Source organism: Papilio xuthus, unplaced genomic scaffold (genome assembly GCF_000836235.2).
Source record: "Papilio xuthus unplaced genomic scaffold, Pxut_1.1 DF828780.1, whole genome shotgun sequence".
In the NCBI taxonomy this organism is placed as follows: Eukaryota; Metazoa; Arthropoda; class Insecta; order Lepidoptera; family Papilionidae; genus Papilio; species Papilio xuthus.
The window spans coordinates 4,758,783-4,782,109 of NW_013529869.1; the positions used below are offsets into that span (position 1 = coordinate 4,758,783).

The 23,327-nt window shown below is 38.7% G+C and overlaps 4 protein-coding genes across 8 annotated transcripts; 2 read left to right on the forward strand and 2 right to left on the reverse strand.

The window, feature by feature from the left end:
- Window positions 1-111: 111 nt before the first annotated feature.
- On the reverse strand, window positions 112-4,047 carry LOC106128364 (matrix metalloproteinase-25). Its single transcript, XM_013326712.1, has 9 exons — window positions 3,860-4,047; window positions 3,272-3,424; window positions 2,917-3,020; window positions 2,557-2,718; window positions 2,205-2,482; window positions 1,820-1,995; window positions 1,329-1,473; window positions 794-1,051; window positions 112-500 (listed from the first exon to the last, which is right to left on the reverse strand). The coding sequence occupies exons 1-9, from the start codon at window positions 3,956-3,958 to the stop codon at window positions 349-351; spliced, it is 1,527 nt and encodes a 508-aa protein (XP_013182166.1). The 5' UTR covers window positions 3,959-4,047; the 3' UTR covers window positions 112-348.
- Window positions 4,048-4,193: 146 nt separating this feature from the next.
- On the forward strand, window positions 4,194-10,586 carry LOC106128362 (WD repeat-containing protein 66). Of its 2 annotated transcripts, none has more exons than XM_013326707.1 (17): window positions 4,194-4,343; window positions 5,144-5,290; window positions 5,491-5,749; window positions 5,906-6,021; window positions 6,154-6,446; window positions 6,632-6,783; window positions 7,023-7,169; window positions 7,309-7,417; window positions 7,592-7,785; window positions 7,874-8,025; window positions 8,194-8,535; window positions 8,682-8,906; window positions 8,980-9,071; window positions 9,267-9,501; window positions 9,690-9,909; window positions 9,999-10,108; window positions 10,370-10,586. In XM_013326707.1, the coding sequence occupies exons 2-17, from the start codon at window positions 5,270-5,272 to the stop codon at window positions 10,505-10,507; spliced, it is 2,805 nt and encodes a 934-aa protein (XP_013182161.1). In that variant the 5' UTR covers window positions 4,194-4,343; window positions 5,144-5,269; the 3' UTR covers window positions 10,508-10,586. The 2 variants fall into 2 exon arrangements, with proteins under 2 accessions (XP_013182161.1, XP_013182160.1); XM_013326706.1 differs by lacking the exon at window positions 4,194-4,343 and adding an exon at window positions 4,617-4,847.
- A 75-nt stretch (window positions 10,587-10,661) lies between these two features.
- BCL7-like (chromatin remodeling complex subunit BCL7B-like protein) lies at window positions 10,662-13,297 on the reverse strand. Its single transcript, XM_013326989.1, has 3 exons — window positions 13,045-13,297; window positions 12,783-12,967; window positions 10,662-12,634 (listed from the first exon to the last, which is right to left on the reverse strand). The coding sequence occupies exons 1-3, from the start codon at window positions 13,131-13,133 to the stop codon at window positions 12,507-12,509; spliced, it is 402 nt and encodes a 133-aa protein (XP_013182443.1). The 5' UTR covers window positions 13,134-13,297; the 3' UTR covers window positions 10,662-12,506.
- Window positions 13,298-13,607: 310 nt separating this feature from the next.
- Marf (Mitochondrial assembly regulatory factor) lies at window positions 13,608-20,758 on the forward strand. Of its 4 annotated transcripts, XM_013326820.1 has the most exons (16): window positions 13,608-13,765; window positions 13,975-14,013; window positions 14,695-14,936; window positions 15,386-15,512; window positions 15,658-15,820; window positions 16,122-16,352; window positions 16,714-16,821; window positions 17,009-17,159; window positions 17,497-17,660; window positions 17,935-18,087; window positions 18,347-18,554; window positions 18,673-18,905; window positions 19,071-19,256; window positions 19,435-19,631; window positions 19,890-20,108; window positions 20,365-20,758. In XM_013326820.1, the coding sequence occupies exons 3-15, from the start codon at window positions 14,732-14,734 to the stop codon at window positions 20,089-20,091; spliced, it is 2,328 nt and encodes a 775-aa protein (XP_013182274.1). In that variant the 5' UTR covers window positions 13,608-13,765; window positions 13,975-14,013; window positions 14,695-14,731; the 3' UTR covers window positions 20,092-20,108; window positions 20,365-20,758. The 4 variants fall into 4 exon arrangements, with proteins under 4 accessions (XP_013182274.1, XP_013182271.1, XP_013182272.1 ...); XM_013326817.1 differs by lacking the exon at window positions 13,975-14,013 and having other exon boundaries at window positions 14,622-14,936; XM_013326818.1 differs by lacking the exon at window positions 13,608-13,765 and having other exon boundaries at window positions 13,792-14,013; window positions 14,622-14,936.
- Window positions 20,759-23,327: the final 2,569 nt, after the last annotated feature.

Below are 23,327 nucleotides of genomic sequence, written 5' to 3' on the forward strand. Positions count from 1 at the left end.
CTTAAAGTTTTGTTTTATTTACGTAAAACGACGTTATGAGATTTAAAATAATGAAGTCATCTCTTATTTTATAGAAGGACCACTTCTCTATGGTTGAAAAAAACACATAACTAATTAAAAATAACTCTTAACTTTATTTCGATTATAACATAACATCTATATGCATTACAGAAAAAAATCAATTACATAACTAATATATTAAAAAATTCAAACTTTAGGGCAGTTCGCCGTTCGCTTCGAGCGCATTTGGGTCCACTGGGGCTAAACAAAAGCGTGTGCTGAAAACTATGTTGGGCACAGCGTCTAGTCCGAAATTTCGAACCGGCATAAAGTTTGTATGGTAGTATATTAAGATTCGTCGTTGGTGAGGTACTTGTTCATCTCCGGCGTGGGCTCGCAAGGGAACCAGACCTGGGCAGTGGGCAGCGGATAGTAAGCGTGCGCTTCCACAAGCTCGTTGTCGAAGCGCCAGAAACGCGGGCCGCAGAAGAAATACGTGTCTGCAACGAATTGGTCTTTTAACTGCACATAGTGAGTTTGCACTGCCCAAACATTTATATAAAAAAAATTCCAAAATATTCGTTTTCTTTTTTACGTCTAACACTTGAAAAACGCGTTATTTTAGCAATGTATTCATGGAAACATTACGACAGAACTCTTAGTTTGAAACAATTCTATAGAATTATGTTGTCCTCTTGGAACTTATGGAATAGGTTAGGTTAGACTAGTAGTAGAATCTCATTCGAGAGGAGAAATTCAAAGATTTTATAAAAAATGTAAGCTATCTTGATACCTCCTTTCCACACCATCGCGGCTTCTACCGGGCTAGGAATTCGTCTCCAGGCGGCCATGTGCTTGGGGTAGCCGCGGTCCATGGCGTCGCGCCGCTCGTCGTAACGCCAGAAGTGGTCGTCACTGATGAGATAGGTGCGGTTGTTGTAGTTGGAGAGGAAAGCAGTGGTCAGCTCGATGCGGCGCGGCAAACCGAACTCGGACGTGCGCCCGCGACGTACCAATCGGAAACGACGGCTGAACTCCCAGTAGTTACGACCTGAACACACGTTCCGTGCCATTATAATTTTACAATGTCTTTTGTATACTGAATGAATGTGATTATAATGAACATAAATCATGTTGCGTTGCTTATAACAAAAAAAAAACCGCAAGTCTACGTTTGACCAGTGTTTTACGTGACTTACTGGCTGATGTATGCGGGACTAACTTATATTGATTTTTTGTTTTAATTCCACGCTAACGAAGTCACGGGTACAGGTAGAACAAAATAAAGTCTAATTTAGTGAATATTAGATAAGTCAATGGCAATATACCTGAGAAGATGACAATGTTGCCATTTATCTTCTGGTAGATGGCGCGTATGAATTGCACGTGCTTGGGCAAGCCGATGAAGACGTCGTGGATGCGGCGCGGATAGCCCTCCTCCAGCTCGCGTCGGTCTCGGAACACCCATACCCACTGCACAAGGATAACAAACAATTCTGAAACCTGTGTCTTAAAATGCAATATTGAAATTCCTTTGTAGAATGTAGTTACAATAAAGCGGTTCTCTTAATTTTTGCACTGAATGTATGTTTTGGTCGTTATCTATGTTGCATCGGAAGTTCAACTCATCGTTTGCGCTGATATATCTGTGTCAATTAAACCTACTTTAGGTATACTTACAGGCGTAAATTTTATCATTTAATTGACATATTTCGAGAATTTATAAAGTTTCCCATGTTTGAACCCTTCACGCTATTTTTTATTTCTTTGTTATCTGGAAAACTGCCTTAGCATGAAGTAAAAAATGCTATCTATGTACCTCTTCTTCAAAAACGTATATCTTGTCGTGTATGGCTTGTATGGTGTCGTAGTGAGAGAGGCAGAGGTCGGGCAGATCCTCCTCGGGGCTGTCTGCGGTCTGCGTGAAGTGCGGCGCTAAAGAAGACCGCGACGCGCGCTCCGTACTCTCTCCGGAGCTCGGCAACTCTTCCTTCACTACAGTAACAATTCAGAGACACATAGTGAAGATGAAGAAAATAATGGGAGTCTTTTTATATGCGTAGCAAACAATTGTCTGTCAATAGTCAACCAATCCGCACTTGGCCAGCGTGGTTGACTATGGCCTCTTTACCCTTAACTTAGGGTAGGCTCCGAGCCCCTCGGTGGGGACGTATAGTGAGCTGATGATGAAACAATTGTCTTACAGTAGAGCTCCTGCATGCCCAAAATGTCATCCATGTGCAGTTTCTCGACGGGCACCTGGTAGTAGGGGTACATGACGGAGGACTTGACGTTGGAGTGCGATAGGCCGAGCGCGTGCCCGATCTCGTGCACGGCGACCGCGAAGAAGTCTGTGACGTCATCGTCGGTGATGTCCTCGCCGGTGCCGTCACCCCACACCTCGTCGTCGTCGAAGTGCATGGCGCCGTGCGGCGGCGGGAACGCGTGCGCGACCACGCGACCTGGCCCGTCAAAAGGAAACCTACGTTACAAAGGTCAACGTGTTATGTATAATTTTTTTCTAATATATTTTGTAAGCGATTAATTGTAACTGACCCGTCCCCGTGGTCCTTGCTGGCAAAGGAGACCTGTATGTCTGCGTGTCCGTCGTCCAGTTGCTTGAAGCGTAGTCCGCCGTGCGGCGCCCATACCGCCAATCCCAGCGCCATCAGCGCCCGCACGCGCTCCTTCTCCAATGTGCTCGAACCATTTAGCACTCTGACCTCATGTAAACAAGAAAAACAATGGTGTATAATGGTGGCCATAGATTTTTTTTCCCGAATGGTAGGCGGGTCTTTTCCATTGTAACGCCCTATAGTCAAAAGGCTTCGGCAGATTTTAAATAGAGGTGCCAAAGTATGCTATCCTGAAATGTTATATTGCTTATCGCTGTCTATTGTATTAACGTGTAAGTACCTATAAGTAATGGTTTTCTTCCCCCATCCCTGCTGCAAGATGTACCTGCGGGACCTGGGACTGTTCTCTATATCCTTAACACCGCAACGCTTCTTCTTAAACAACTGTAACAACATATTTAAGTTATTACTAGCAATACTAATAATTAAATAGATAGAAAACAAACACAAGCAGACTCTATAGTCGCTGTTTCTCTATGATAATCTTGATAGAATTCATGAAAAAATAAAGAAAAGCACGGCTTAAAAGCAGGAAAAATATTTGAAAGATGTGCTTTTATTCCAATGGCCCTGAACTGAATCGCGTGGGCAAATATAATGTTTTCCTAGAAGGAATTAGGTATTTATGAACGTACGCTTCTCGTTTCCTCGTCGAGGTGTCCAGTGGGCGGGAGTCCAGCGAACTGCTGCATCTTCCTGATGGCCTCCGCTAGCGACTGCGGCGTGTACGAGAAACTGATGTCGCCCTGCATTTCCGGCAAGTAGCCGTACCTCCTCAGGAACGTCGCCTTAGTATCGTATAATCATGGTAAATTAAAAACATGCAAAAGGAAATTCGACATCACTTAAAATATTTAGGGAAATTTAATTGTTTTGGCTACATGTCATAATGAGCGACTTTAATATAATAATAATAAAAATAAAAGTAACTAAAGTAAACTACATAGTTTAGTTTCCAGAAGTCGAATCTACTACTCGACTTCTAAGTAATGCAGTTAATGTGTTATTCAAACTTTTATCAAATAAAAATATTTTTTTAAAATCGTAATTGGAATTAAGTAATTACGACATTGCAACTTTAATTAAAACAAAAAAAATAATACATCTTAAGTAACTCAAGAAGATAAAAACAGTAAGTAGATTATTTAAAAATATATTCAAGGATGTTACAGAGATAAGGGAGATTTCAAAACTAGTATTAATTAAATTTAACAAAGATATACCTCTTCAGTTGTAGGTGTGTTCATTTCTAAGAATATAGTGTTGCATTTTACTTGCAGTATTAGCAGAGTGATGCACAACACTGAACAGCTGGCGGCCATGTTGGCGGACTGACAAAGACTGAACGCTCGTGTTCGCAGTCATTTGACCCTTGACTTGAGATAACGCTGAAGCGACAACACTGGTTGACGCCCTTTGATTCAATCTCCTGTTTCGCATACCTAAACGAAATATGATATGGCATTATATGCATTTTTCCTCGTTGTATACAACCGATAACTAATTAGTTATCACAATTCCAAGAAGGAGCACTTCATTGAAGAACGTCCAGGAAAACGTGATCGTTGTTCTGTGATAACTTTCTTGTGTTACGACACTTTTCCACTAATACGACTAGCCCTTTAACATCGATTTCTGTGAGAGTCATTGCTATGTTAGTGGAAATGGCGCAATCTTGAGAGTAGAAGTGCCGCGTGGCAAGTCACGGTATTGAAAAAGAGGTCTTTAACTTAGACTTAAGTCGATTTAGTTCCAACAAAATTAGATAGATAGATAGATTAGAGGCGTACTTGTCCATCGAAATGGTAGCTTTGTTTGAAACTCAATTCAGTGTTTTATAGCAGAACCCAACAGTAAACCAATATTTGTAAATTAATTAAATAATGTAACCAAGCGCTATTCGGTTTTTATCCACTAAGTTATTCTCTGATATTCAAACGTCGAAAAAAAAAACTTATTTGTCAATAAAATACTGTCAAATTATCAATCACTGTCAAGTTTGTAAAGCGTGAAGAAGTGTATGAGAATTGTTTTTGAATATTTCTCATACTAGAACATACAACATACGTAAAAAGTGAGATGACGTCACATCCGAGCGGCAGCAGCCGTGCCGCGAGCGACATCGACGTGCGCCGCCTCTACAGCCTCTCCCTCTCGCAGATCAGAAAACATTCGGAGCTCGGCAACTATCACTACAAACCCTCGCCATTCGTAACCTCATTTCTCTCAATTTCCACTAATTTTACTGCCACATGTATAGGCATATTATGGTCCCTAAGGTCTTTTGTGTAGGGGAGAATTAGTGTTAGAAACCATTGCATCTAATCGTATACTTATTGCATTTTGCTTTGCATCTGAATCTTAAAGTTAGAAAATAATACCTCTTTCGCAAATCTCATAAAATGGGCATCAGATGGCAGGCAATAGAGCATGTTTGTACTGTCACATGTTTACAACAACCCCTTTTAAGAGAAAACAGAAGTAAAATTATATAATAAAAATCGTAGAACATTCGCTGGATCCACGGTTACAACGCCAAGGTGGGTGTGATTAACTTGAACGACGAGGGCAGCACCATCGCGCTATACGCCGCCGGCAACTGCGCCGTACTCTATAACTGGACCACCAACGAGATGAGGATACTGCAAGGACATGTAAGGAACTTAATTAATAGACCAACGATTCCAAAAGACCGGATCCACCTCCTGGGGTCCATAGAAGACCTGCACAATACCGGATTATAAAGTAGAGCGTTCATAAGTTATACTAGAACGGGAAAAATGTTTTTTAATCTGTGGTCTAATTTTTTTTAGACATATAGACTGTTACTAACGATGCCTAATTTATAATTCAGAAGCACATAGTGACGTGCATAGCCGCAGACAGCCAGGGCAAGTGGCTGGTGACTGCTGACTCGGGCCCTGAAAACGTTCTCATAGTTTGGGACAGTTGCGACAACTTCCCTGTCAAGACACTCTTCTCTCCGCACGGGGGTACCAACATCGCCAAAATTACGCTTAGCCCCGACGCCAAGTATCTCCTTACTATAGGCTATAGGGAGAAGGCCGTCGTATACTGGTGGATATGGTCCTTCGGGAATGATGAACCCCACGGTAAAGTTTTGTCTTAAATTGAATAACATAGATTAAACCAGATTTTTCTAGAGGGTTCACAAATTACAGAATAAATATAATATTAATATTAATTTTGAAAATCTATAACTACGATTTAACTTTATTATTGAATAATAATCATAATCGACAATATAGCTACTCTGGAACTGTCCATGCCTCGCGGCGCGATCCTTGACATGGCCTTCAACCCGATACAGACTGAACAGTTTGTGCTGATGACCAAACACGATATATGGATCGGTGTATCTAGGGTTAGCACTATATCAAGTACATTAATTTTTTTAAACAGAAGTCACGTAATTAGTAAGCATTTTATATCCTGCCAGTAGTAAAGGAAATTAAATCAAGCATTTAAAAATAACAGCATCCATTTTATGTTCCAGAAAGTATTTATATCAGAGCGAGGAGTGATAAAAGATACTAATACATACGAGTTAGTAGTACTAACGGTGCAAAGGAAGCAAAACGCGGAGTTTGGCAAGTTGACTTGCTTCACTTTCGTGAGGGAGACGGGCCAGATACTGGCGGGCACCAACCGTGGCTACGCGCTGGTGTATGGCTATACGTCCGAGTTCAACTCTAACGTACAAGATACGAAAAATATTGAGGATATGAAGTTTGTTAAGGGATTGAAGATACAACAATGTAGAATAGAGATCATTAAAAATATCGATGGGTATGTGTTATTTCATAACAGATCATGAAACTGCGTGACATTGGCTTACAACACACTTGTGAACTGTTTATCTCATCGTATTAGAACTACAGACGTATTATTTGGATTAATATTCTCTTTATATAGAATACATATCGTAATTGAAGACATAAAACTGCTGTCTTTCATTAAGTACATTGTTTCAGAGTTATAGTGACAGGCAATAGCGAGGGTGGTATCCACTTTTACGACCCTCAGCTGAAGCTGCTGTACTGGGTGCACGGCTTCACCGTCGACAAGGTGACAGGTCTCAGCTTCAACGTCTCGCCAAGGAGTTACCAGATCCTTGACCCGAAATGTAACTGCAAGCTTTGCATTGTACGAACACAATTCCACAATGAGTCGTTCGTTTCCCTTGAGAACATATTCGCATTCAAAACACAAACTTTAGAAGACCATCACAGAAGATTTTATATACTAAATTTAACCTAAAGAACACCCTCGATCGACTCCGAGTTCGTCTGTTAGACCTTCATTTCAAAATTCGTGGGTTTCAGTTAGATATTTAAATAAAATATGAATTTTATAATTATCCAGGCAATAAGCAATGCCTGTGCTGGGAGAAGGTGGTGCTCAAGGTAGACCCGGTGACAGGCGCCAGGCGACAGAAGCTGATGAAGAGCAAGTTGCCTTCCGACGCCACTGTCCCTAACAAGCCCTTCGTCGTCAGGGATTTTATCGTGTGTAAGGAAACCTAACGAATATGTGAAACAAACCTTTATGTGAAACGAGTTTTAGGATTGTTTCTATTGGAATCCAATGATCTGCGAACTGAAATCTTTTTTACGAAAATACCTGCCACACTGAAACTATTTTTGCTCAGGTACAAAGAACCAGGGTGTGGGCTTTGTGGATTTCGTGGCAGAGAACAATAATACTTTCCTGGACAACAAGATATCGCCTGCGCTGGCTATGACGGTGCACCCTGAGAAGTACGAGAAATTCTATGATTTATAATTACCATGAAACATTTCGTAAGTTCTTTCCACCATCTAAACTGGTGAGCTGTAGAGTTAAGCCCCATAGTAGCATATTTGTGATATGAAGTTTATTATACAGCGTATACGCGAAACGTACGTAATAGGTAACGGTTCATCTTTCTAAAGACCGTATGTTTGCGTGGGCTATGCGGACGGCAACCTGGAGCTGTACAACTTTGTGCGGCATACCCTGTTTGCGCGGTTGCCGCTGCGGGACTTCTACAAGGTGGTGACACAGCCTGCTGACGACTCCATCAGCTGCCTTGTCGATGTCTTCTACCCCCAGCTCTCTGTTACATGCCTCAAGTACTCTCCCAACGGTAACAGTTTTATAAGATACATATACATATATGTGCAAGAGTGATACATTGTATTTTAGTGACGTATTTTTATGCATATTTTTCTCAGGTTTGCACCTAGCATGCGGTCTCAACACTGGACAATTGATATTCTTGGATCCAACGACGGTTGAAATAAGAACTAACACACCGTTCCAAGACACCCGATTCTCTATCAAGGAGATGTCCTTCAGCCCCGATTCTCTGTCTCTTGCCTTTTTTGTATGCGCTTTTTTGCTTCATTAACATACATTTTTGCCTTCGTCATATTGACAAAACCAAGACGTTATCACAAAGTCTCTGATGTAAGAGTAGCAACATAAAATCAACTTGATTTACAAACGACAAAGCTAAACTATGGAGTTAGACAAAAAGTTCTATAATTTGTAGGACGCGGGTAGGACGGTATGCCTGTATAAGTACGACTGCGTTTCACTGACCTGGCATTTCGTGGCGAAGCATCGGGCACACTACAAAGAAGTTACGGCGGTCTTTTTCTTGCCTGAGAAGAACGAGAGCGGAGACTACAAGCTGGTATCGATGGGCGCCGACCGCACGATGGTTGAGTACGACATCGGCGCCAGCTCCGAAGAGTACTTGGAGATCCTCAGCCTGGACAGAATAGAGCAGACCGCCATCCCTCTGGCCGGGATCCCCTGGTCCTCGTCCAGAGATGTTGACCCGGAGACTTGTCGCACCGATATGCCCATGATATTGATAGCTAATGATGAAGTAATTACATTGACGTCTACCTAACACCTTCAGAGTCCATATATGATACTAGCCAGTTCTTAAGTGTAGATTTTATTAAACATTTCCCAAATCAATTTGTTTCCCTACACTTGAATGGAAGTTGATGAATTATATTTCCTAATCAGTTCAAATACAAGATAGTAAATTATAAGACGACGATGACGCTGTCGACGGTACTGGGGCCCCGTTTCGAGCAGCCGGTGCGCCGCCTGCAGCTGGTGACGCGCAGTGACGATGACGATGGCGCACAGTACCTGCTTTTCGCCACCAAGACCGTCGTTGGCTTGCAGAAGATGCCACTTGACGGCAATCCCTGGAAACACATCGGCCTACTAGGGCATCCCATAGAGGTATGTATATATCTATCTATTAAGTCTTCCAGTCTGCTTAATCTTCCAAATATTTTAGATTGATTTTTTATAGGTGATACAAATGTGTTATCGAGAAGACTGTGGAAGTTTATTTACCATCGGAGCTAAGGATAGCTGCATGACGCAATGGGCGGCTAATTACAGGTATTCTTCTTGTATTATTTCTCTTATTTTTCCTTGTGGCACAGCAATTGATGTCATAGGTAATCTTAGGGCACATCATATCAGATGACACGTCATCCGAGAGACGAGAGCGGAGTTACTGAATTTTGTCTTTTTTTAATATTGAATTACATACAGCTTAATATTCTTTTAATGTTAGATTATTTTATTTTTCAGGGCGATCGACACGACAACAAAACAAGGCGGCACCGACTTGGATCCTTACTACTGTCTGATAGAGAATGGCAGGCCAGGCTGGTTGTTCCACGAGATCCGAGACCTGTTCTATTACATCCAGATCCTATGCCAGGGAACCTTCTCCCCCTCCATTAGGACTGTAAAAGACTTCATACCCATAGAAACGCTGCCCGATATGATGAGGGCTTTGGGATTCTTTCCTTCTGAATATGAAGTAAGTAACGTGCTTTAATATTTGAAATATAGTTTTAAGAAAGATTGAGAGAGTGACCATGATAATACGAAAATTTAAAGGTTTACAATTGGCAATAATTAAATAAAAGTGTTTACAGGATAGGTTGATACTTCGAGCCAGACAGCTTTTTGAACTATATTTGCTACAAAATAATTTGTCTATTCCAGGTTGAAAATCTGATTGTAGAGGCGAAGTATAAAGTGTATCAACGTCAACCCTCAACAGAAATCGACTTCGAAGAGTTTGTAAAGCTGTATTTGAACCATCGGCCTGCGTTTCTAGAAAGCGCCAGACGTATCAAGAATGCTTTTAAACATTTCGCCAATCCGATAGATGGCGCTTACGTAATGCCCAGGGATCAATTTATTAATATGCTTAGTGATTATGGTATAAATGCAAACATTATATTATATGTAACTTATTTCGGTAGTAACTTTATACTGAGTCTAGAAATACCTAAGTACTATTGTTTTCAGGTGAACGATTCCCGCGGGAACTATCGTGGTACCTCTTGTCTATTTTGTGTTGCCACAGTTTTGAGGATCGATCCGCGATGTATGAATCAGATTTTCATTTCTTACCAGAAGTAAGTAAATCCAATGTATTCATTTATAAGTCGTTGAGATTTTAAAAACATGTCTATACTAAATTTAGTTAAAAAGAGCAAAAATTTGATCGTTTGCGTTGAATATGCACCGAAACTATTGAACCGACTTCAAAAATTATTTCACTGTTGTCAAGTTACACTATTCCCGGGTGACGTCACCTATAGTATAATTATTACTAGATTTTTTTTTAATTCCGCACGGGCGAAGTCAAGGTCACGTACTACTTTACTATTTTTCAGACAATCAATCTGAGTGAGCTGCTGTCAAATATAATCGGCGTTGCGGACTACGACAACCTGTCTGAGTCGTATTTTAAGGGTTCGGGGAGCTCCATGCGCAGCACCTCTACAGACTCCGACAACTATTCACCCCAGTGACTTCTGACATCATCATCAGCCTGTCATCAATCTCTCAAAATATTTTTTATCTATAACCTAATATGTCACATAAGGCATATCGGAGTTCTATGTAAAATAAAAATCTTTTTTATTTTATAAATGTTTTTTAATATTCAATTTGAATATAGTTCTTATTTACAGTAATATTTCACATATAATTTTAATATTAACAATGTCACACAAATTAAACTAAAAATTTAAAATTAATTAAAATAAAAAATAAATAACACAAAATTAATATAACGCGTCCCATTGATTTGAGAGCATTTTCACTATATTTATGGTCTTAGTCACCAGGCACTGTATGCTAGTTCAGACCATGCTGAGAATATGACCGAGCAAAATTTGCTAGAATAACGTCTTACACACCTGGACCTGAACGGTGGTATCACAATGTTTTACCAGATATTTTGATCTCTGACAAATTACTTCATATAAATTGTAGTTTAAAACATAATAGTTGCCAAACTAATTTATTTTAATATTGTAAGGAAAGTCATGTCACATAGATTATGGTGTTTAGAAATACATGAATCAATATGTCCATAGCATTTTGTCAGCAAATGCTGAATAGCATGTTATTAGAAGATAGCACTTTTTACTATATCCTGTATAGTAAGTACAAGAATATATATCTGTAATTATGCCGAAGTTAAAAAAAAAATCCAGACATAACAAGGAATTTCACAATCAAATATTTAAATTAAAAACAAACTTAAATTGAGTCAGTTTCACATTCATTATATCTTACTATTGTTATTTTAAGAAAACAAAAGTATTTGTTGCTATTACGACTAGTTTCAATCATAAACACTAGTTGGTATACAACTTGCATTTCCAGATACATTTCTAATTCATTTCATGTATTTAATTCATAAATTATCCCTAAAAATCCATGTGACTTCATTTGTTTTTGTTCCTACTAAGGTTAAGGACATTAATTCCAAACCCACTTCCTTTAAATTTTTCACTATAAATAATAGCTCTTAAAACACTGGTACTACTAATGCTCAGAAGCTTTGCTGGAGGCCTCATGATGTTACATACAAAGTGACAGTATGAATAAGTAAACAAGAACATAGTTTCATCAGCAAACCTTCAGCATGTGGCTAATTTATTTTTTACTTTTTTTAAAGGAATGATATTTTGCTTTAACAATGTACATTAGTTGAGGTTAGAATTTGTTGTGCTATATTTTCAGATGGGATACAAATTTAAGTCCTCGTAAGAATAAACTCAATGTACACAAAACTAAGCTATTTTTAAAAACATGCTAATCATAATATAAATATAATCTGAGGTATGTTAATTTCCCTGATAAATTTGTATACCTAGATAACTAAGAACTGTAATTTCTGATAGGAAACTAATTTTTTTCACCAATCAAACTGAGTTTCTCGCCAACTGCTTTGTTTCTTAAGTCACATTTAAGACAATAAAAAAATTGAGTCAATGTAAACATCTACAACTTCAAAAAACATAGTACCGACTCCTGATAAATATAGACAAGGAGTTTCAAATATGACAAGAATTTATTAGAAAAAAAAATCCAATTCATCAATTAAGACATAGTATTTAGGCACTATTAGATTAGTTAACAACAATTAATCATTTGCACAGATCTCAAACAAAAACTCATAGAGCTTGGTCACATTTTCTCTATTTTGCCTTAATTAAAGGTCTATCAATTGGGCAATCTTAATTTAGGACTGCAACAAGTAAGGGTTGCCAGGCCTTAGATACACACCAAAGTAGCTATTATATCTAGGGTCCCTAGAATTTTCTCCACCTAACATCAAGATGGCCCTGTCTATTAATTAATGTTTCACATAGTGATACATTTAAATGAGCATTTTACTTATCCACATACATTGTACCATTGTAATTGTAAACATATAGTTATTTTTATAAATGCACTCACTTCAAATGTTCCATATATTATATACAACTCATACTAATTGTGCTAAAACTAAATACCTTAGTCTGTTTTTAACCGTTTCGCGGGAGTTGTTGTGCCACTACTCTGCGAGTTTGAGTCTTCAGAGAAGTTCATATGGCTAGAGGTGAACTCTGTTGGTCCTTGAGAGTCACTTACTGTTGAAAAACCTGCAACATCAATCAAACAAATATTTAAATGTCAATCTGCAATTTCACGCGTAATTATTTTGGTCTTATTTCAGTTCAGTTGTTTCTTTTAACCCAAAATTTTTAAATTTAGATACATTAAATAAAAAGTGTAAATAAAATAACTTACACGTATTCGAATCTTCAGCCATGCCAAAGTTAGAATTTGAAGAGTCGTGCATCTTTTTGGGGGTCAAGGTATTTTCCTTGTTCTCTCGTTTCGCCGCATGTTTTTTCTTTTGCTCGTTTGTAGATATTGGAACCCATTTGTAAATTTTCATAGTTGTCTCTCCAATTGTCACCCATTTCTTTTCCCTATATAATAAACATATTATTTGCAATGTGTTAAAATAGATATTAAAAAATATTTTTTGCCAAATTAAGTTTCTCACCAATGGCGAACTTTTTCAACAGCTTGCATGACTCTTTTGATGTCGTCTTTTACACGATTCCTGGTTTCAGCACGGACGGAACGAGACATTTTTAGTTAATTAATATATTGTTACAAATTTCTGAATCTGAAAATCGAATTATCAATTTAATGGTAAGTTAAAAACTAAATTTATACGGACATACACAACTTTCGTTTTAAATCCGTTTACGTCCATCCGCCATTTATTAATCTGACAGCCAACTTAACTTGACTTCTGAATTTCCAAAGTTACTATTGCTTGTCTATGAATTTAACGTTCAGAATCTTCACTTAAAATTCCGGCGCATAATTTTTTTGAAATAAATAGGAATAAAAAATTTAATATTTGGTCATCAGGCACCTATGTACAGATTTTATTTTTATCCAATCTTGTAATTTTATAATTTAAGAATTTTACCTAATCTTATGACGTTTTAAAAAATTAAAACATAGAGCAAATAATTTTCAATTACAAAGGTTTACAAAAAAAAAGACCCTCTTGCCATTGGGCGAAATACTCGGAACTTCATTCATTTAAACCAATGACATTGCTTTGTTTTACGAACTATCAAGTATGATTAGGAGCATGTAATTAAAACTAAAAATACGAAAAAATCATAAATGAAAATTTTTACAGGTGATCAATGCCGCAAAACAAGAATAAGTTAAATATTTACTGAAAATGTCGCTGTAAAAAACAGGTAAGAACTGCTGTTTGGCGAGCTTGACTTTACTGACAATGTGAAAAATTAAGAATTCCTGAAATTCAGTATTCAGCGTAAATCAGTTTCGAGTTTGACTATCTTTAGCGGCTGTCAGTTGTTTTACGTCTTATTGCATTTTTTCAAGTGGTTTCTATTTATACGTGATTCTAAATTGTACACAAACCTTCACGCGGCTCGGTCTACAGGGATGCGCACTTATGGCTATGATGCAACGAGATGATAAGGTGCTATACATTTGCTGTATTAGTGTTCCTTTTTTACTGTGCTACTTTTTATCGTCATTGATGAAGTCTGGGTGGTTCTGACCTGCTTTTTGTAGCTTGCTTCATGTTTCTTAGTGCATCTAAAAATAACCTTAAAACATTGTTTTTTGTTTGCAAGATTTATCTAATCACATAAGATTATTTTTTTTAGTTTTCACATGACACTTCCTAGACTGTTGGTCTGGGGGTAACATTTACAGGATTCCAATAAATCCTTACTATCCTTCTGTAGTCCATAATTCTTTGAAACTTTGCAACTTGCCTATAAAGGGTTTGCAAACCAGAAGTGGGAATACAATGATCTAATGTTGTCATGTTGTTAGTGAAGTTGCTAAAACATATTTTGTTTAGTTTGTATATGCAAGCTGTCCTAAATTCTCTCACTTCCGCATTGACACTGGTAAAATGGTCTACCAATGTGTAGATTTGGTATATACCTACAAAAAACATACCCTAGTGCCTTAGTAACCAATTAATATCTGAATATGGAAGCTAATCTCATTTCACCACTATTTTGTTGCAATCATCACTGCACCTGCTAAGATCAGCTTGTTTTTTTTTTGTTGCAGTCGCACCGTGCATGTTGTGTGAACCGTAGAAGTGGTGCAATAAAACTATATTGTTGGTATTGTTCGGCATAAGGTTGGGCTAACGCAAATCGTGCATCTTTCCTTCCCGTATGGCTGCGTATGTTAACCGTACGATATCGATGATGGCTGGCGACGGGCCTCACAACGTCGCGACACTCAACAATGGCAACGTCCGTGTCAACATGCCCAATGTTGACTCACCGTTGCAGATATTTGTAAGAGCTAAAAAGAAGATCAACGATATATTCATTGAGATTGATGATTACGTCAAGGATGCGGTCACATTTATGCATGGTGAGCTATTTTATTTTGTACTAATTAAGGACATCCACACGGAATATCCCGAATCTTGCTGTAGTTATGCAAACCATATCTGCTGCAACTAAATATCATCGCAGTTTATAGTCTCAGTATTAAAAATATTAATAATTTGATGAATTTTTGTATGACATACAACAAACTATTAAAACATTGAAACTTAAATTTGAAGTTATAGTCCGGATCTATAAAATATTAAATGATCAGATGTAACAATTAAGGTCAATAGAAACAAGTTTATTATGTTACATAACACATCAAAGTCATGCGTTGTGTATCTGAGTTACATATTGTAATGTTCTTAATTAATAATTTCCATTGCCAAAACATTTGCCAAACAAATAAACGGAGGGCAATATGTATTTTAATTTTTTTTTCAAACATTGTTCTTATAGCAATAATAACATTCATATAACATCTTTCAGCGGTGTCGGGTGAGAACAAGATTGCAAGTGCGCAGGATGTGGCCAATATCGAGGCATACGTCAGCAAGGTGCAAGCCATACGGGAGGTGCTTAAACGAGATCACATGAAAGTCGCCTTCTTTGGCAGGTTAATCACATCTTTATTTCTTTTGCTAGTGATTATAAAAGGGATTTTTTTTTTAGATTAATAAAGCTATATCATAAAACAGAATTTAAATGTAAAAAAGAATTTAATGTTTTCTTGTTGTTTTAAGTTAATTTATATATTTCAGAACGAGTAATGGTAAGAGCACAGTGATAAATGCGATGTTGCACGACAAGATCCTGCCGAGTGGCATCGGGCACACCACTAATTGCTTCCTGCAAGTGGAGGGTTCCGATACTGACGAGGCCTTCATGCGAACTGACGGTACCGAGGAGAAGCTCAGCGTGCAGGTAACAATCATACATACATTGATATAAAAAAAGATCATGGAAAAGTGACATCAAAAATTTTAGCTAATTTTCAAGAGAGCGCCCTTTTCCAACTCTGTAATAAAAGACTCCCTAAGTGCTTAATTAACAACTTTGAGTGCACCAATAAGTGTATTAATACCACATTAATTTATTTAAAGTATTTAAGGAGTATATGTTTAAAGTAAGTAGTATCCTCATCCAGTACCTTGGTCGTCTAACCCACTGTTAATATTCAAAAATCAACCTTAAGTGTACTAGGTAAAGTAGAATTTGCTTCCAGTCTGTGAGCCAGCTGGGGCACGCGCTGTGTGCGACACGGCTGCAGGAGTGCGCGCTGGTGCACGTGTACTGGCCGCGCGAGCTGTGCGCGCTGCTGCGGGACGACGTGGTGCTGGTGGACAGTCCCGGCGTTGACGTCACACCTAACCTCGACCAGTGGATAGACCAGTACTGTCTCGACGCTGATGTCTTTGTACTAGTGGCGAACGCAGAGTCCACACTTATGGTCACCGTAAGTATAACACAGCAGTAATTAGTAAATTTAGAAAGGCTTTTTTTTTCTTATAATATTAGCAGATTTTTTTGTAAATTTACTAATATTTCTTTAACCATTCCAACTAAGCTCTAGGCTTGTGCTAGGATATGGTTTACGACAATAGTCGAATGGCGGGATTCGAACCCACGACCTCGTGGTCGGAAATCCGTACCCTTAACCATTAGGCTATTGTAATTTTTTTTTATTATCCAGTCCATCCATCCAATCCATTATTAGGCCATTAGGCTTTATTATCTTATAGGACATATATGGTCGAATATATAAGAAATATAAGGTGAAAAATGTAGATATATACATACTATGTTGTTATTTGCAGGAGAAAAACTTTTTCCACAAAGTATCAACGAAGATATCACAACCGAATATATTTATTTTGAACAACAGATGGGATGCTTCTGCCTCGGAACCAGAGTACTTGGATCAGGTAAGCGTTTTTATATTTTAAATGGTACATACACCAAAACTGAATTCAATAATTCACTGAAAAGAAAGTCTTGTGGTTAACGATTGTAAAAAAATAAACAGATATTACGACAGTCTTGCTTTATCCCGCCCTTTTGTCGTTATGATGACACATGTAATATATTTGTTTTGTTGTAACATGTTGGCAGGTGCGTACGCAGCACGCCAACAGATGCGTGGACTTCCTGTCTCGCGAGCTGCGAGTCTGTACACCCAAGGAGGCCGAGGAGAGGATATTCTTCATCTCGGCGAAGGAAGCCCTTCTAACGCGTATGCGGGAGAGAGAGAAACCAGTCTCCTGTGAGTTTATCTTTGGATAATTAATAAATAAAAAAATCTCGAATTACCTATGCTGTATGTAAATTTGTGAAAATGTTAGTAAAAATTGAAAACACGCAGCACGACGTTAGTTCGACTCCATGTCAGACATTTAAGCGGCCGCGGCCGCTCCGTAGGTTGGCGACAAGAAGTTATAAAAAGGCGCCATCTCGTGGCAAATAGGTGAACATATGCTATGATACTCGCGAGATAAATATAAATCTACATACAGCTCACTATTGAAAATAAATTAATCTCGTATTTTATCTTTTATTTTGATTTACCTGGATATGTTATAATGTAATAATTTGTGTGTTAGCGCCGATATTAGCGGAGGGTCATCAAGTGCGGTACTTCGAGTTCGTGGACTTCGAGCGCAAGTTCGAGGAGTGCATCAGCCAGTCTGCAGTGCGCACCAAGTTCGCGCAGCACTCGCGCCGCGGAAAGAACATCGCCGCAGAGGTGATGGCCGCGCTCGAACAGGTACACATTTTCCAATGCTAGACTACACAGAGGATACGTGTCAAAAGGAAGTAATTCCGGATACAGTCTGATAAGTCTCACCTTTTTCTCGTCAAGAAAGGATGGAGAGGGGGAGGGGATTTGATGGAGGAGGGAACCCCACAGGAAGAGTAAATATTTATTTTCTGTGTATCTCCAACTCTGTCGATTAAGGGTAATTGGTCAAAGGTCGCTTCGCCTGATTGATATGGAAAAAATATTCGAAATACTTGACGATATTGTACAAATGTTGCAGGTGTACAACAAAGCGACGGAGCAGAAATCAACGAAGGTGGAGAAGCAGCGCGTGCTGCACAAGCAGCTGTCTGCTGTGGAAGAGCAGCTGACCGCCATCACAAGGCAGATGAAGGACAAGATTGGACGTATGGTGGAGAGCGTCGAGCACAAGGTACTTTAACCTATCAGGGTGAATGGTTCTTCTGTGGGAAGACTGGAAGATATTTACTATTTTCTTAACTATGTACTTCTGCTATTAAAATGTGGGAGGAGATGTTACGAATACCTTTGAATTTCGCCTTTTTCGTGGTTTTTTCGAGTGAAGGAAGGTAATATTACATTTCTGTAGCATAAACGACTTAATTTTGCAGTGTGTGAGTTATTATTCGTTGTCAGACGACATTTTTTTTCATTAATTACTTTGTGTTTAGGTATCATTGACGCTGAGTCAAGAGATCCGTCGGCTGTCAGCGCTGGTGGACGAGTACGACGCGCCGTTCAAGTCGGAGCGCGGCGCACTGGAGCAGTACAAGCGGCAGCTGCACCGCCACGTGGAGGCCGGCCTCGGACAGCGCCTCAAGAAGCGCCTCTCCGCCGACATCGGACAGGAGATGGACGCCGTGCAGAAGGAAATGGCCGGTACGTACGTTGTAAAAGCGTAATACCGTAACATTTACAATATGTGAAATATTGTATTCTCTCTCTCTCTCTTTTAAAAAAAATAATAGATAACAACAGTGTTTATTTTGTATTTCAGAGCGCATGTACAACATATTGCCTGCACACAAACGCGCGGCGGCTGCCAACTACATAGTGCCGCACCAGCAGCCGTTCGAGGTGCTGTACCGGCTGAACTGCGACAACCTGTGCGCTGACTTCCAGGAGGACCTCGCCTTCCGCTTCTCGTACGGCATCACCGCGCTCATTCAGCGCTTCCAGGGCAAGAATACCAACAAGATTGCTCTCAAGAACCCCCCACAGTACACACAGGTATTCTTGCATTCAAACATTTTTCTGACTCGAAACACAATTTTAGAGATAATGGGACGTAAATGGATGTGGGGGAAGGCCTATAGGTATAATAAAATATTTTGTTGCATATCAATATATATAATGTGATTAAAGTTATTAAAATAATCACCTCTGTATCTCCAGATTCCGCCGACAGTGGGTCCCGGTGCGCCCCCCATGGAGGTGGCGCGGCGCAACGGTCCCGCAGTGCCTACGGGGGGCGCTACGATGGGGCCGCTGAGCGCAGAGGAGTGGAGCATGGTGTCGCGGTTCGCGCTCGGCGCCCTCACCTCGCAGGGCACCATGGGCGGCCTACTGCTCTCGGGACTGGTCAGTTAACGAGCTGGTGAACATCTGATAAATCAGACTAAAACTCAGTACAAGTGGACTAAAGTGAGCGTAAAGAAGTGTTCAAGTCATTTTGTTTTATTGGGATTTATATTAGTAAAATGACACAAAATGATTTTAAAATATCACATTGTTAGTATATGTAATGATGTCGGTGCAGCTGCTGAAGACGGTGGGATGGCGCGTGGTGGCGCTGACGGGGGCGGTGTACGGCGCGCTGTACCTGTACGAACGGCTGACGTGGACGGCGCGCGCGCAGGAGCGCCTCTTCAAGCGGCAGTACGTCGCGCACGCCGGACACAAGCTGCGCCTCATCGTCGACCTCACCTCCGCCAACTGCAGCCACCAAGTCCAGCAGTCAGTCTCACATACACTCGCTCTCTCTTCCTTTCTATGCCTTTTAGCGCTCTCTCCGGTGTGCGTAGAGCTACTAGAATAATAGAGTACCCAACTCTATATTTATTATGGTTTTATCTTTTTTTTTGTTATAAAATACAGTTTAATCGTGCTAGTGCATAAGGTAACAAAGTACGATTTTGGCGATTCATGACAGCTCTAATAGTTAGTTAATACCTTGAAATAAATAAAGAAACAACCTGTTGTAACGTGTTGCAGGGAGCTATCGACGATGTTCGCGCGGCTGTGCCGGCTGATAGATGAGGCGACGACGGAGATGGACGGGGAGCTGGGTGAGGTGCGCTCCGCCATCGCCATGCTGGAGGACGCCTCCGCGGGCGCCAAGCGTCTGCGCAACAAGGCGCACTACCTCTCACACGAACTCGAGCTCTTCGATGAGGCCTTCCTCAAGCACAACTAGACACGGCGACACTCGCGGTCAGTACACTACGCGGCGTAAACGCGGGGACAACCAGTCGTCACCTCGTGGACGCATCGTTTGAGCAAGCAAAGACGATATGTCCCTCTCGCTTCATCGAGCTTATAGCTGTTTTCAGCTCGATCAAACAAATTTACCAAACCTCGTTGTCTTAAATTAATATTGCATTGCCTTTTGTGTTCTTTTTTTTGAAAACATTATTTTTAAGCATTAAACTTTCTATCAAAATTTAAACGTTAATTTTGTATATTTCAGTTACGCGCGACACTAGACAATTACCTCAGTGTCAGCGGAGGCCGGCGCTCCGGTCTGCGGAGCCCTGTCCGCTGCACTGCTGCATGAGCCGTGTGTGCAGTCTTAACAAGCTCCCAGCTACTTTACACTGTGTCGAGATATCTTATAGGTCAGGCTTTAAAGTCTAATAAAAATAATTGTCATTGTTATTTGAATATTAATTTGGCAACATATTTTTTTTAAATTAGTTAAATAGGAAACCTATGAAATTTATTAGCATTCTTTAGTTGTAGATTTATTTTAGAATCTAAATTAATGTACGAGGAATTGTCAGACATCGTAATGATAAGCAATATCTAGTTATTTATGAATAAATTATTACATTTTTTTTATTGAAAGTTACTAGAATTGATTTAACAAATTGAAGCCTGAATTGTGAAGACGATAAGGTTCAGATAACTCGGCACATTACTGATGAGTAAACGAGAATAAGACATGTTTGTGTTGGGGAGGTTTTGCAGCCGCGGAAGGTAAACATTTGCCTTTACATTTTGTACAATTGTATAGCAAACTTTTAGTACAGTCGCCTGCAATAAAGTATTTAAGAATTTGCTTTTGTTAGAAGACACAGTGAAGACACTAATTTGAAGAATTTGTATGAAAATGGTAAAAAATGTTGCACGCGACTGTACTGGTATGTAAAATAGTTTTGTTGTTTTTGTTTATTTATTAGTTTGCGAGGATGGATATGATGTTGACATGTTGAATTGTTGTTTTTTTCTCGCTTTTATATGCGATTTATTTGTGAGTAGTTTGAATGTTTACCTTCCACATTAGGTGATATTATTTGCTTGTGTAAATGCCGTATTTTAAAAACTATATTATATGTTGTTGTACTGGGATTGTCTACATATGTCATGGAAGTCTGTTATCGCGTCTCCCGCAAGCAGACAGACATTTCACTGGTTGTGTATACAAAGTGCGGGTTGATGCTACCGTCATGGATACAACAGTGACCAAATCTCGCGTTATATCCTCACTATTTGTAAATTAACGAATTTCGTATAATATTAGGAGAATTTAAATTTATTGTTACGTCAAAGGTTTTATCTATAACAGGACGATAAAATCTGTTGTTAACGCGACGGCCTTTGACTTTTGATTTGAATATTTATTATGTAGAGGTTTATTTATATTTATTGTATACGCGATTTTCGTGTTTGAAATGCTTGTGAATGCCTACTGGGTTACCAAATGCGATATTATTGTAGGATAGGCTACTAGTGTTGAGTGTCGCCTCTCTCTCCACATAGCTTTTGTTATACATAAAAAGAATCTTTGAGACACGAATAACACTGCATTAAAATGATCAAATGTGTTTCGATAGTTAAATGCGTTTCGGTGGTCAACTGCGTCGCGTGGTCAACAAGTATGTTTCGGTGGGCAAAAGTGTTTCGATGTTCCATTGCGTCTCGTGGTCAAATGTGTTTCGATGGTCATCTGCGTTTCGATTAAATTAGTTCGTGGCGCATTCAACACTGGCGGCCGAGTAGTTAATATTGTTTCACTTTAAGTTATAATTTATACGCTTTATAAATGAAATATTAGAAGTTGGAGCGTTTGTTGCGGATTTTATAAATTATAATGAACTCTATTACAAAAATATCAAGAGCATCGACACTTACAAAATATTATAATACATAACGTTGTTTCTTATTTTATACATTATCTTATTTTGAATTTCAAATATGAATAAAAGGTTTCATTATATTTGATATTTCGTAAGTGTCTCAATAAATATTGTTTTTGCCTGAATGAAAAGTGATGGTTCTATAGTATTGACTACATTTTTCTATCTGTAGCAAAGGTAAACAAAATGAATGTCGTGTAAACCAATCAGTCGTCGCAATTAATTTGCTTTGGCAGCTAAAATGGTTTTTCCCTTGAAAGTTACACCAATTTACTGTAAAACTGACATATAAACAAAATATTGATTCAAATCTCGAAATTTTGGTTACGTTTACGGTTAATTTTCTATAAATAATTAGTATTCTTCAGTCTTTTCAAATATCTTCGCGACAGGCCTTCAGCTGCGCAGTTCCTTCACCCCGCATCCCTACACCTCCCGCCTAAGCAATAATATGTTTGTGGTACTGCGCAGCCAACTCGCACGATGTTCCGAGCCGCCAAAATATTTGAAAAGTACTATACCGTATACGGTCATTAAACTTTGTAATCAAAATTTTATAGAAATTTTGAAAATGAATTTGTCGAAATTAATTCGAAAGAGTTTTTTGTTGGTGTCACTTGCCAATTTTGACATTTAATAATTAAGATGTTGCTGCAAAATCACAAAAAAGTGATAATTTTTCTTTATTCTTTATTTATTCAAATCATGGCCTTAAAAATAATTACCCGTAGTAAAATTGAACGCGACGAATTATATTTTATAATTAGGGTTGTGCGTTATCAAAACACGTAAAAATCGTCATTTATTATTTTCACTTTATCTTAATGTTTGCTTAATTTTTTTCTTATTGTCTTTAAGAAGCAAATACATTTTATATTTTAACAACCCTAGTTCCTAAAATGTAAATGCGTTTCGTTTGCGTGAAAATATTTTGTATGAATTTAACTTTCCCGAGTCCAAACAACTTATTCATGTTAAATGTTGTTGTCCAATGTAATTAGTTATCACGTAATTAGGTGAATTTTCTTATGTAAATAAAAGAAATAAAGGATTCATTTATATTTTTTTTTGTTTTTATTATATAATAGCTGTCGCCCGCGGCTCCGTTCGCGCGTAATTACAAAACTATGTTCTCCAGACTATGTTCTACATCTATAATAAATTTCATCGAGATTCCAGCCGTTCTAGAAACACCTTCTAACAAACATCCATCCAATCCAATTTAGAAGATGCGATTTAAATATTTTAAAAACATTAAAGGTGAAAAATAATGAAAAACATTTGTTAATTTTTT

What these genes read in the sequence shown, in the direction of transcription:
- BCL7-like (XM_013326989.1), bottom strand. Translation starts at nt 13,133, where the DNA reads ATGTCTCGTTCCGTCCGTGCTGAAACCAGGAATCGTGTAAAAGACGAC. An exon ending in GTTGAAAAAGTTCGCCATTG is followed by an intron (nt 12,968 to 13,044) that starts GTGAGAAACTTA and finishes TTTATTATATAG; the next exon opens with GGAAAAGAAATGGGTGACAA. An exon ending in GGCTGAAGATTCGAATACGT is followed by an intron (nt 12,635 to 12,782) that starts GTAAGTTATTTT and finishes TTGATGTTGCAG; the next exon opens with GTTTTTCAACAGTAAGTGAC.
- LOC106128364 (XM_013326712.1), bottom strand. Translation starts at nt 3,958, where the DNA reads ATGGCCGCCAGCTGTTCAGTGTTGTGCATCACTCTGCTAATACTGCAA. An exon ending in ACACACCTACAACTGAAGAG is followed by an intron (nt 3,425 to 3,859) that starts GTATATCTTTGT and finishes TACGATACTAAG; the next exon opens with GCGACGTTCCTGAGGAGGTA. An exon ending in TCGACGAGGAAACGAGAAGC is followed by an intron (nt 3,021 to 3,271) that starts GTACGTTCATAA and finishes ATGTTGTTACAG; the next exon opens with TTGTTTAAGAAGAAGCGTTG.
- LOC106128362 (XM_013326706.1), top strand. Translation starts at nt 4,716, where the DNA reads ATGACGTCACATCCGAGCGGCAGCAGCCGTGCCGCGAGCGACATCGAC. An exon ending in CTCTGTCTCTTGCCTTTTTT is followed by an intron (nt 8,026 to 8,193) that starts GTATGCGCTTTT and finishes TATAATTTGTAG; the next exon opens with GACGCGGGTAGGACGGTATG. An exon ending in ATTTTCATTTCTTACCAGAA is followed by an intron (nt 10,109 to 10,369) that starts GTAAGTAAATCC and finishes ACTATTTTTCAG; the next exon opens with ACAATCAATCTGAGTGAGCT.
- Marf (XM_013326820.1), top strand. Translation starts at nt 14,732, where the DNA reads ATGGCTGCGTATGTTAACCGTACGATATCGATGATGGCTGGCGACGGG. An exon ending in AACCAGAGTACTTGGATCAG is followed by an intron (nt 16,822 to 17,008) that starts GTAAGCGTTTTT and finishes ACATGTTGGCAG; the next exon opens with GTGCGTACGCAGCACGCCAA. An exon ending in GAGAGAGAAACCAGTCTCCT is followed by an intron (nt 17,160 to 17,496) that starts GTGAGTTTATCT and finishes TTTGTGTGTTAG; the next exon opens with CGCCGATATTAGCGGAGGGT.